This window comes from Opisthocomus hoazin, chromosome 13, assembly GCF_030867145.1.
Source record: "Opisthocomus hoazin isolate bOpiHoa1 chromosome 13, bOpiHoa1.hap1, whole genome shotgun sequence".
NCBI lineage: Eukaryota > Metazoa > Chordata > Aves > Opisthocomiformes > Opisthocomidae > Opisthocomus > Opisthocomus hoazin.
The window spans coordinates 26,573,844-26,586,935 of record NC_134426.1 but is presented as its reverse complement, the minus strand read 5'-3'; the positions used below and the strand labels follow the sequence as shown (position 1 = coordinate 26,586,935).

Here is a 13,092-nt window from a genome sequence, read left to right as displayed (position 1 = left end):
AACAAGACGCGTTTCGTGTTTTAGGGGGTACCTCAGGGCGGGTCTCCGCTCCCCCCCGCCATGGCTGGCACGGCACCCGCTGCTCGCTCTCCCCTCAGCCATCGGGACAGGGACCCGCCGCTGCAGGCGCTGGGGTTGAACTGGAAGACATCCCCTCGGCCGCTGGAGACCTGGGGTAAAGCAGCATGGCACCCGAGGGCTCCTTGGAGGGCTGGGGGAGGACGCTGGTGCCACAGTTACCAAGCGTTGGTAAGATGGCGGGGACAGGCCCCGGCGGCGCCGGGGGGACGGAGGACCTGGAGGCTGCCCGGGAGGGTGGGGGCGCGCAGCCCCTCAGGTTTTGGCGGGAAAGGCCGGGCCGGGTGCTGAGAGGCCGCGTCCGCCTCGTCGCCGGAGCCCCCTGAGGAGACTCGGGCTGCCCGGGCGGGGCCCTGAGGCACCTGAGGCGCGGCCAATCCCCGTCGGGGCGCGGGCGGGGCCTGCCCGCCCCGGGGCGCCCGGAGCGCGGCGGTGGCGGGGGGGGGAGCCGCGTCGCGGCGGCGCTGCGCCCTGCCCAGCCCCGCTCCATGGAGGCGGCCAACGGGGCCCTGCCCGAGGGCGCGGCGGGGGGCTCCCGCGGCAGAGCGGCCGCCCCGTCGGGCAAGAAGGAGGTGAAGGTGGTGATCGTGGGGGACGGCGGCTGCGGGAAGACGTCGCTGCTGATGGTGTACGCCAAGGGCGCCTTCCCTGAGGTGAGCGGGCTGGCCCGCCGCCGGGCCCGGGGACCGCCCGGTGCCGGCTGCCTGGCCCCGGCTCCAACGGCCTCTCCTTCCCTTTGCAGCAGTACGCGCCGTCCGTCTTCGAGAAGTACACCAGCAGCGTGGCGCTGGGCAAGAGGGAGGTCACCCTCCACCTGTACGACACCGCAGGTAAGGGGGCTCGGCCCGCGCGCTGTCCCTGCTCCCGACTCCCGGACTGCGAGAGGGGGTTGCTGGGCCTCAGCCCAGCCCCAGCCCCCGGGTTTTCATCATTTCGAATAAGCAGAAGCTGCCGTTAACCGGTGTGAAATGCAGTTCCTGCGAACGTGCCCCTATTTCTGTTCCGACAGCCTCAGCTGTGTCAGCTCAAACGGGACCGATGCTACACGACTGTGCAGCTGGACGGATTCTCAAGCTGCTTTTCCACTCGCATCCTTTTAGCATGGTATTGGGGTGATCGAAGTGCAAACAAAACAGCCGTTACCTGTTGCAGGCGTAATTGTGCCTGTCAGGAAAAAACGGTCTCTTGTCCACTGGCAGTTCTAGCCACGGACTCGTTCGTTATCATAACAGGCCGGTTTATTAACAAAATCACATCAAATAGCAAACATATCTGAAGGTGTTAAACCCCAGTTCCCAGATGCAAAGCATAATACAATCAACCAGGAAAACAGTTTAATCTCCTGCCGTGTGTCATTGAATAGCGAAGGAGAAAAAGGCTGGTTTGTGTTCAAAATAGAAAGGCTGTAGCACTAAAAGTTATTTGAAAATGCTGGTAGTTTGCTTGGGTTCACTTCAGGAACTTGTGAAATGGTTTGTGTTCAACTTCATTCGAAGTTCCTAGACTCTGTTATCCAGCTGCGTTCCTAAACGAACCCTAAAGTTGACACACACTCCGTTTCAGCTCAGTGTAAATCATCTGTTTCAGTTCAGGCCTGTGTGGTTGTTCCAGACTTACACCAAGACAAATAAAACCCGAATGCAGTCTGTATTCATTTTTTTAACAGTAGTAAAACACACTTACCTTCTTGCATATTGTACATGGTATCTGACTAGCTCATTGTAAAAAGGTTTTTAATATAAAAGTGAATTTTATGGCTAATCTTTACTGCAGTATAGTAAGATCCTGAGCACCCGATTTGCCGATGTATCTTCTCGTGTCAATGTTACTGTTCTCGAGCCCAGTGCTTTGCATAGTACAACTGCTACTGAATGGCAAGGCTTTTGTGTTTTTAAGTCTTAAAGGAAAAGACGAGGGCTGAAATCTAGTGTGAGCAAGCAAAGGGGCTTTCCATAATATAGTGGGTTGGCACAAAGGGCTTTCCACAGTGCACTTGTCGAGATTTTATGTCTGTTTGCTGTCTGTGTGGAATTTTTGCCTGTCACACAGTTCTTGATACTCAGCCCGCTCTCATTTAAAATCACTGTGCTGCAGCTTCCAACATTTGCCTTTGGAGTTTCTTCCAGGCTTCAGGGAGCACGGTCTGGATCCAGAAACGGTGGTCGTAGGGCAAGTTCAGGTATTGCAGCACTGAACTCTCACAAGCCTGACACAAGTGCCCAGCTCCTTGCATCACACCAGGAGTTCAGCTCCGTGCAAGACCTACAGCCACCAGCCGCCGGGGAAGCGCTCGCTGAACCCCATGCTGGTTGCGTGTCTTACCCCATTTCCATGTTCAGGCATGTAACTTTAGCAGAAAGCGTCTACCCTTCCACATCTAGTTCACAGCTATAAACACTGTCTGGACCAAAGCACTGCCCCACTGAAGAATGGAGTCGGTCGGGCGTATTTTGTGTCTGGTAAGATACTTTGGGAAGAGGAGATGCCATTGTTGCCTAGCTGGCAGAGCTCTTAGCCATGAAAGAGCGACTGCTTTCCATCTCTCATCTGGAAACCGTGAAAACCCAGCATGTTTCGCCTCCCAGAACAGTGTCAAGGCCACCAGGCTATAAGTTGCTAGAGGTTGCTGACACTTGTCTCCTCCCTTCCTGTTAAATTTCTTTCGCTTCACATGAGACACATCAAGATTATCACGTGCAAAGAAAGGGGGAACATTGCCACCTTGGTGAAGGCATTTGCTTGGGAGGGAGAAAGACTTGAGGTTTGGTTCTGTTTCAAAGCTGCTTACATAGTTTTATGTTACAGATCTGTGTCACACTCTGCAATTCAAGCAGCTTTTCATTCTCGTTCTGAAACTGGAAGTTATGCTAGAGGAAGAACTCACTTGAGCACACATTTTAATCCCATCCTGTTTTTAATGATACAAACCTGATGTTGAGTTCCTGAAGGGTTGGACTAGGACCAGGAGTTGCGTCCTGTCCTTCAAGTTCAAACAGTGCAGTAAGAAAAGAGCAAGGGAAGCATCCAGTTCAGGAGACGAGAGAGCTCCTGTCCCTCTTGCCGCGTGGGTGCAGCACGGAGATGCAGCTTTGGAATCAGTGTTTCACCGTGCAGACTTGCTTCTGTCGTATCATGCCGCAGCAGCAGCTTGTTAAATTCCTCTCTCAGCTGGGTGATGATGCTCTGGGATGGGTGTGCAGCAGCACTTGCAGCTTGAAGAGGAGTCTAAACATACAACTTACTACTGGAAGTAGAGTGGTTTAACAGTGCAGCGTATCGGCCGTATTTTATAGATCATCTCTGCACTTACTGAACTGCTTGAGTTGGTCTTGCTCTTCTGTAAAATCCTAAAACAGCTTTACACTTGTGTTTTGCTTCTCAGTCTGAAAGGTTCCCAAATCATTCAGATTATCATAAAGTCATTTAAATAGGATCAAAAGGATGTAAAAGCATTTCTGAGGTGGAGGGCCTCAGCTAAGTGCCATGTAGCAGTGTAGGGGAGGAGAAGGCAAAGCTGCTCTTCTAACAGGTGTCACTGGATCTTCATGATGCACCCACTGCAGAAGGGACTTGGGCATTTTTAGGATCTTGCTAAGAGCAACACTAAATAGAGCTGCACGTACTTCAGCATCATGGGAAGGTAAAGGACAAGTTCAGCTCTGTGGGCTGTTCAAAGTTAGAAGGATTCTTTGTATTGTCAGGTCCTGTGCAGCTTGAGACGTTGAGCTTGTCCTGCTTACTGGAGGAGGAGGACACAAAGTGAGTGTCTGAGAATCAAATATTTCAAGCTGCAAAAGGTATTTTTTTTTCTTGACAAGAATTTGGATAACAAATGAAGTCAATGAGATAGATAGGCTAAAATATGCTAGAATAACAACTTTTTGTGAGACTTTTCTACCGTGCTACTCTGTCTTCCTCATCAGAGACACCTCTTGCTGTGGCAGGAAGTTGGTGGTATACATACGCAACGTGTAAAGGCTTTGTAATATCACTTGTCTCGTCTGCAAACAGCCTTTGCAAGCTGCTGCTTCAGTTAAAAGTTCCCCATTGCTTGCTGTGCTCAACAGAGGCCAAGGCACTGAGAGGTAAATGAACTCTGCAGCGTTTCACATCCTCAGGGAGCAGTGCTGGTGCTTTAGCTGCAGCTAGGACCAGGGTTCAGTTCAGTGCAGGACTTTCTCAAGAGCGAGGAGCAGAGCTCTGCTGGGCTGGGGAGGAAGCAATGCCTCATCGTTGCGGGTGCTTGCTCTGACTGGCAGGAAGCACATGCAAAGCCTCCAGCGGGGTTTTTCAGGTCTGTAATGACAGACGCACGGCAGCCTGAGGCCTTAAGAGAAATTTTAAAAGCCGGTATATGCAAGAATAATTTTTCATAACTTTGAGAGCGTGCCTGAGGAAGACAAAATGCCCCAACTTTTTAATTGAAGTGTGTCCCCCCACCCCAAGTGTCCTCTTCTGCTGGCTTTATTCCTGCTAAGAAGAAAGTCAGTCTCCCAGTTTTTTCTAAATTGAGTAGTGAAAAAACGTGGCTGCCCAGCCAATAACCATGGTATTCCCATGGAGCCTGCAGAATAACAAACCAAAGAAAACTGGGTGCATTTCTCTTTGTCTGTGAGAGCTCCCCATCGTGTGGTTCCGTGTCGATACCAAACTGTGAGCGTGGAATACTACAGACGACGCGTGGCTGTACGCAGGAAGTGGTTGGCTGGCCTGGACCGGGTGGCAGGATCTTACATCCTTCCTTACGCGCTGGCGGTTGGTGACGATGGATCACACTGCCATACATTAGGGCAGCACATATGGGTAGACTCCCAGGCTGGCAAGTCTTGACTCTGTTATTTACCCTCTCCTGTCGATGGCAGTGGGTTCTGAGCTCCTTTACGGACCGAGCAACACACAGGCTGGGGCTTCCTCGGTGGTGAATTGGTGAAGGGGTGAGGAGGAGCAGACAGAGGTGAATGTGCACGTGAGACCAAGACCTGTGGTTTCACTTCTTCCCCTGCTCACCCCCAACCATCACCTGAGGTCCCACCCCACCACAGGGCCCAACTGCAGAGATGTGGGTTATGCAGCACCTCAGAGGCATGCAGAAGTGAGATCTTTGCAAAGAATTAGAAAATTTTAGGTGAATTCAGCTGGGGGGAGCTTTTTCTTTAAAAAAAACCCAAACAGGGTCTGTGATGCTTCAATGAATTGAGGAAGGCAGAGGAGGGTCCCAGATATGCTCACACATAAGAATATACTTGACTGATTCTTCTACAGCATGCTTTTTGTTAATTGGGGAACGAAAACAGCTACCTGTGCTTGAGGAAGCGCACTCGGGGGCTTTGCATATACGTTCAGTTACTGCTTGGGTTCCGCCCTGTGCCTTCATTTTAACGCTCTTCTACTAGAAGAGCTAAATCTGTGCCAAATTAGCTCTGACCATAGACTGAGCAGCTTTACAGAGAAAAGGTCTCCCAGGCCCTTTTCTTGCATTTCATCAGCAGCACTTAAGGAGAGGGGGTGAAAGGGATCGTTTTCAGTGTGAGGGATGTCGATGTTTCGACACAGCTTGATCTGGGTCCTGTTACATCCTCAGCACCTGAAGAACTGCATCTGAGCTCTCACAGAATAGCTTCCTCGCCTCCCAAGCGAGCGCTGCAATCATCCGACCGTAACACAAGTTAAGCAATTACCATCTAACCTTCCCCCTGTGATGTCTGCACTATACCTTGTTCTGTGCTCTATATTTGAAGTTCCAGATACACATGGAGCGACATTTTACACAGCAGCATTTTCTCACACGTTTATTTTCTCGGTTTGCTTAAACATAACTGCAGAGCTGGTTTTGAAAATGAAGGTGCTGTTGACTGGGGCACGTCTATAGTTTTTGACTTGCAATACAGCATATTTGTGTCGCATCACTGAAGACACCTCGTCTGTTATCCCGTCCAGAAGAGTATGGTTTTAACTGTATGTTCCAATTCCAAGCAAACTAACAAGTTTCTTCCAAGGGGACAGTCCTGTCTGCCTCACAAATTGCCAGCAATAGCTTGGAGGACGTTCTGATTTTACAAGCTATTTTGGTAGAGGCTCAGAGGCATGAACTTGAACAGGGAAATTCATACACAGTACATAACACTAGAGGAAGCTAGGAGAAAACGGGCAATAGGACAAGGGGAAATGGCCTCAAGTTGTGCCAGGGGAGATTTAGATTGGGTATTAGGAAAAATTTCTTCACTGAAAGAGTTGTAAAGCATTGGAACAGGCTGCCTAGGGAAGGGGTTGAGGCACCATCCCTGGGAGTATTTAAAAGATGTGTAGATACAGAGCTTATGGATCTGGTTTAGTGGTGGAATTGACATTGTTAGGTTAATGGTTGGACTCTATGATCTTGACTGTCTCCTCCAACCTAAACAATTCTATGATTCTAAAAAAACCAAAATCATGTTTGGCACCTGATGTGTTTAATGCATTTAAGAGGATTAACTCAATAACAAAATGGTAAATCGGTTGCAAAGAAGTAGGTGGATTTTGGAGACTAAGAAGGGCTAAGCAGTACAGTCTTTGCTCTGAATGTTTATACAACATGCATAGTTTTGTCAATTGTCTATTATTTCTGGATTAAACCTTGAGGGAATCAATCCTTCTTTGTTCTGCACCTCGCCCACAGAGGATGCTGCTCTTATGGGAGCTCAAATACACAGTGGTCCAAATCCAAGATTCCCAGTTTACAAACATCTCAGGCAAACTGAGTAATGGCTTATCCAGTAGGGATTGCCTTGTATTAACCCGTATCTCCAACCACCATTTAAATTAAGGAGGGGAGCAAAGTAATGTAGAATTATTCACCTTCTGGTATCTGCAGTTCTTCAAACTGCAGCTGGAGACAGGTGTGTTGGCTGGAGTGATGAGTGTGTGACTTAGGACTGACCCAGGTGCCAGCGCAGGAATAACTCTTATAAAGTTGGGGCACGCTGAAATTTTCAGCATCCCTTCGCTTGAAATATCAGTAGAAAGAGTTGAGATGTGTAACTTCCCTGTAGAGCAGTTTTTGGGCTATGTGTGCATGGTGGTGATCGTGGGAAGGAATGGCAGTCCCAGTCTGCACTTTGGAAATTCGGGGCATCACAGAGACGTACCTGATTCCAGGGGCAGCATTCAGGTGGCAGATGCTCTTTACACACTGCTTAAATCACAGTTTCTTCCTTATTAAGTCTCTGAAAAAAAATTCAAATGGAAAAGATTGGGTTTTATTCCTGAGCTGCCAACTATATCTGGTAATTACTGCGTTCTTGAGCTTAATCTCTCAAAGCAAGACACTTTCAGACCCCAGCACGGTGATTACTGCTAAGGCGTATGTACAGCAAGGGGAAGAGTCCAGGTCTGAAGCAAGTTAGCTTCCTTTTGTCAGAGCACGTGCTAGAACACCCCTAATGAGAAGTGTTGCGGAACCCCTGCTTTTCCAGAATTCGGCAGCATCCCCAAGACCTGCTGTGTAGTTCTGCTTCAAAGACCACTTCAGCCTGGCTCCTGTTGCAGCGTGTCTTGTAAAGTGACATGCGTGCTGCTGTGGTGAGAGTGGCGCTGAAGGCATAGTGTGTTCATTGCCGCTTCCTCGCAGCTCACCGGGCTGGGAAAAGCAAGTTTGCCACTAAGATTTTCACCTCGGCATTCGCAGCTAGAAAATACGGTGTTTCTTCTCCTCGCAGCATCACATGTGCAAATGTATTTGGGAGAATGGAACCACTGCCAAATTGCAAGTGTTTTAATCGATAACTGTCAGATTCCTTTTGCTGATTTTTCTTGTGAGCAGCAACTTGGCAATCAGTGATTAGAGCTGCTTCTAAGTACTTAGCAGTTGGGCAAAGCAGGCTTTTTATTAGAACTTGCCAAGGGCATGTTTTATATTCTACAGCATCAGGTTTGTCAGTGGAGAGGAATCACCTGCATTTAAGGGAAGGGATTTTATAAGTATGAAAAACTTGCAGTCTATGCAATTATAGTACCATTGTTCTTGATCTCAAGTACCTATCATTACATATTCCCATCATACTGCTTGTTAAAGACAGAGATTTCTTTTATCCAAAACACTCTGTGTTTCAGGGCAGGAGGACTACGATCGGCTACGACCGCTTTCTTACCAGAACACAAACGTCGTGTTAATTTGTTACGATGTCATGAACCCCACTAGCTATGATAACGTAGCAGCTAAGGTAAGCAGTTCTCATAATTGCTTCAACCTTTTAAATGAATTACACACGCCTGATATATGATGACAGGGTGTCGGATTAAAAAAGCCAGTGCTTTTAGTGTCCTGCGCCCCAGGCGTGTAGATGCACAGATCACAGACCTTAGACCTGGAGCTCACCTCTCCACAGCTCGTAAGCGCCGAGAACCGGGAGTGACGCTGCAGTACGCTGAAGAGATCGAACACCAGCGGTAAAATCGCAGCTTTAGCTGTAGCAATGTCTCACAACCAAGACTGCACACAAGCATTTTAGATTCAAGTCTACTTCCATCCCATGCATATTTAACTACAGGGGGGAGATGTAAGCAACCACTTGTCTGTACTAGGATTTCTGTAATGCTCCAAAGCTGAAGTTAGCGTTACTGTACGTAACACCAGCAAAAGAAAGCAAGACTTGCCCCAAATTCTGCGCTTAAATACAACTTCAGAGGAGCTCTTGTGAATTTGACCAGATGTTTAATAAGTGCTTTGGCATAGTGACAGTTGCCACCTGTATTTTTATAAAGCAGCTGACTTTGGGCAGGACTTTTAAATGTTTCTGTAATGTAAGTGGTGCATATTGGGCCCCTACCACTAGATTAACAACTTTCAAAACTCTGAAATTGCAGCATATATTAAATGCTTGTTCTGTTCCTTGGGTTTAATGATTCTATTTCAGAAAAAAAACAGATGTAAAAGTTTTGTTTTTCTACCATCAGTGGTATCCTGAAGTGAATCACTTCTGCCGAGGCGTCCCGGTTGTACTGATCGGCTGCAAGACAGACCTTCGGAAAGACAAAGAACAGCTGCGCAAGCTCAGGGCTTCTAAGCAGGAACCCATTACTTACAGCCAGGTAAACACACGTGCATTTAAAATGGTGTCATCTTTAAGAGAGAAAGCACGCTTCAGTGGCATCGTTGCTCACAAGTGCAATCACAGACACTCCAAAATTAGTGATCATGGTGCACAGATAAAGAAATTATTGACAGTCAGCACTAACAGGGGTTTCTGTAAGTCCTTTCTGGAAGCATCCAAATTGCCACTCAGTTTTAGTACCAAAGTAGAGAGAAATGTGAAGAGTGTTTTTCCTGTCTTGGGGTGTCTGAAAGGGAACTACTAGCTACACCTTCTAGGATCATTACATCTCATTCTTGTTTCCTTTCACAACTGGGTTATTACTGTTACAAATTTGTTTGTTGGACTCCCTTCATAATTTTTATTAGGGTACATTGCTCTCATCACTGGTGCTTTGATCAGGATTCTGAGAAAGACTGGAGATGCTAGGATATACATTACAGGATTAAAAATCCTGCCTGTTCTGGAAAAAATGTGTTTTTAAACCCTATTTAAAAATAAATCCTTTAAAGGACAACAGCAAAAACATCTGCAAGGCTTCTCTAACATCACAGACTTTTCTTTGAAGTCTCTGAAGTAATCTTAAAAAAACCCCTACGTATTATCAAATATTTTCAACTTAAGCATTAGAAAGCAGTGAGACTTACAGCTGGCGTTACAAGACAGGCATAGCTGTCCCAGTTACAGGAGAAACAGTCAGCAGTGGAACAGCTTGTCCCATGTCATGCCAGACCTTTCTGCTCTGGTCTCCCACTTATTTTTTTTTAAACTACAAAGCCATCCTTCTCCTCTCATCTCAGAGCAAGAACAGCAGCAGCTCTCGAACTGTTCGAGACACAAGTCCAGGGAACAAGGTGAAGTGCAGTAAGACCTTGAACGAATCACTCCTTTTTCTAAACAGCGCATAAAGAAACTGCAACTGCATCACTACAAAACCATGCTGGGACTTTTAGCTTGCCTTCCTTGCGCACAAGATGAGACGCCTCTCCTGCTGCTTTGTGAACAGCCGCAAATTGTCCCTGATTTGCATCAATAGCTCCATCACCCTCACATGTGAGGTTCAGGGCAAGCAACAGACACTTTTGGCGAGTCTGCTGAGGCCTCATGCAATTAAATTCTGGGGCCCACATGATGTAAAAACTTTGTCTCCTGCATGAGCCCTCCACTTGGCTTTTCTCCCCTTAAATATACACTACCTCAGTCCTTTACAGGTGGTGACATCTTGAGTCACACGACGTGATGCTTCCACTGCCAGGCACAGAGGAGCTGAACAATATCTGCCAGCACTGCAGCTTGCAAACAACTGGAAGGAGACAAACTTTGCTTAAACACACTGAAGAAAAATCCCCCTATGGAAGCCTGAGCACTCAAGTGACCCCACTCCCAGGGCTCATAATGAATAAATGCAGAGGCTGTGGGTTGCGGACCTGGAATTCACACTCCAGGGCTCACAAGCGTTCAAAACTGGGGGCTGGCTCTTCAGTGATGATAAAAGGATCACAAACAAACTAAGAAATCACTGTGGTTTGTCTGTAGTGATTTCGCACAACCAGGACTGCATGCAAATGTTTTAGATTCTAGTCTGTTCCCATTGCATGCATTTGGGTGAGGCCGAGAATATACGAGGATTTCACCTGAGCCTTTGTAATGCTTCCAAGCTAAAGTCAGGGATCCTGAACGTGCACCAGCAAAACAAGGCAACACATCGGTCCAGATTCTGCTTTTGCATGGGTCATTCATTACTAAAGGTGACACGACATAATAGTTAAGGTCAGGGCTGAAAAAATACCGCTGTGTAGACATCTTATCTTTACTTAAACATCTACCTCAGCATTTCCTTCAAACAAATTTAATCCCGAGAATATTTTTACACTATCAGCAGTCTGCATCTTAGAGTGTCTAATGCACTGAACTGTAGGTCAGGCTCTAGATCAACATAGGGGAAAACCCGAGTTTATTTAGCAGTGCCTCAGTTTATTACCAATGCTGCTTATGCTCTAGCAGCATAGTCAGAGGCAGCATCTTTCTTCCTGACCTCATGATATGAAGATGTACAAAATAATTCCCTTTCATTCTGATCTCGCCTTCCTTCTTTCATACATTGGGTTTAACGTTTTTTCTTACCTTTCATTCTTTCCAGGGTGAAGCAGCTTGTCAGCAGATTAATGCAGAAGTTTATCTGGAGTGCTCAGCAAAATGTCGTGAAAACATAGAAAATGTTTTTAAAGAAGCAACAACCATTGCCCTGAATGCCATGAAGAAAGCCAAGCGCCAGAAGAAACGGACAGTGTGCTCAGTGTTATGATCTGGACTGCAAGAGAGCACTGACTGCAGGAGAGCCAAGCGGCTCAGATGTTAAAAACAGTATAACTTCAAAGGCCATTTTTTTCATTACATGTTTGTATTCCTAGAACAATTTTTATTTTAAAGTTTTAATTATTTTTACTAGTTTTGCACATTCATTGCACTGCTCTCACAGTTTTCAAAGCTCTTTATCAAGGTTAACTGATGCTGCATGCCTTTGTCCGTCTGGCTTTTGCTCATAACTGCAAACGACCATCAGTCAGGTCCTGGACTCACTATTTAAGCTGCAATGAACAGCAACTGCTACTGTATGACTTAATTAATGGGTTTTTTTTCCTCTGCCAAATAATTGTGGCATGTTATAGCTACAAGTTACTGTTTTTTTCAAGCAGAAAAGCTGAAAAGCCACATGTTATAGAAGAAGTGATGTTAGAGCAGCTTATCAGGCACCTCTGAAGAGACAGAAATGAAGTTCTGCCTTAACATTTTCGAATTCATTTACTTGGTGGCAGTGGTCCGAGGTAGCCTCAAGCTGCCCCCAGAGTGCGCAGAGCATCGGCTACTGCTGCTGTAATAGAGAGTGGCATTGTTCAATGGAAATACATTGGCTGCTCCAATTCAGAAGTGGAGTATCATAGATAATTTACAGCCCTCAAAGTTTGAAGTACTCCAAGCAGCTACTATGTGTAAAGTCAGTTTTACAACAAACTTACATAACTTATTTAATACTTGACGGATGCAAATATTGGTGCGTGCTAGGGGAGATACTTAACTCATGTTCATTAACTGATGAAATAATCTCTATTGCTATAAATTAAAATTTTCCTTTTTGTGATGAAGGCGCCAAGTGTCTATTTAAGGTTGAGGGATGCTCCCACCGCACAGCTAGTACGCATGCCTCAAATCTCCTAGTTCTGTTGCACATCTCATGCAGCGAGATCTCAGATTTCAGGAGCAATCACTAGTTTGCAGCCATGATAAACCAAACCCATGAGGCAGGGAGGAGGTTTCTGCAGTACAGGTGTTGCCAAAAGTTTTCTGTATAAGGCAAACTACTGGGCGTCCTAAGGGAGAGTACATAGGACTTGCGTAACAGTAATAAGACACAATCTTGTGCCAAAAAGTTTAGGCGGTGCAGTGCAGGAGTCTATTAGACAAACATTGCACATAGAGCCTGGTGACTGTACATCGTACAGGTTTCATGCAGCTTTAACCTCTGCTGGTTACATGACCAGCTGGTAAAAAATGGTTTTGGAGCAAGCCATCATTATTATTGTACATGCAGGGTAAAGAGGTCTTGATTCTTGAAATCTTCCCTAACTTCTGTTGATTTAATTAAGGTTTGTGAATCCCTACAAGCTTAAAATGGAAAATTAAAATAATAATCTACAAGTTTGTTCACATCTTTGACTACAGAAAATCTGAAGAATTGTGCAGCCTTTCCTTTATGAGAAGACATTTGTCAGTAAAAGAAACAGAACCACCCATCACCTTACCTAGTACGCAACTGAAACATCAGCGTGACAGAAGTTACTGCATTTACCCGCAGCTCCACGGGTGGAATCCTTCTTGCGTTTTTAATCGGAGTTTCTCATGCTGCAGAACTCAAGTGACTCGCCATGTGCACAGCTCCCCACCCCTG

General features: G+C 46.5%; 1 protein-coding gene across 1 annotated transcript; it reads left to right on the top strand.

The window, feature by feature from the left end:
* The first annotated feature begins 517 nt into the window (after positions 1 to 517).
* Positions 518 to 12,842, top strand: RHOF (ras homolog family member F, filopodia associated). Its single transcript, XM_075434292.1, has 5 exons — positions 518 to 731; positions 821 to 908; positions 8,167 to 8,276; positions 9,010 to 9,144; positions 11,287 to 12,842. The coding sequence occupies exons 1-5, from the start codon at positions 567 to 569 to the stop codon at positions 11,449 to 11,451; spliced, it is 663 nt and encodes a 220-aa protein (XP_075290407.1). The 5' UTR covers positions 518 to 566; the 3' UTR covers positions 11,452 to 12,842.
* The last annotated feature ends 250 nt before the right edge of the window (positions 12,843 to 13,092 follow it).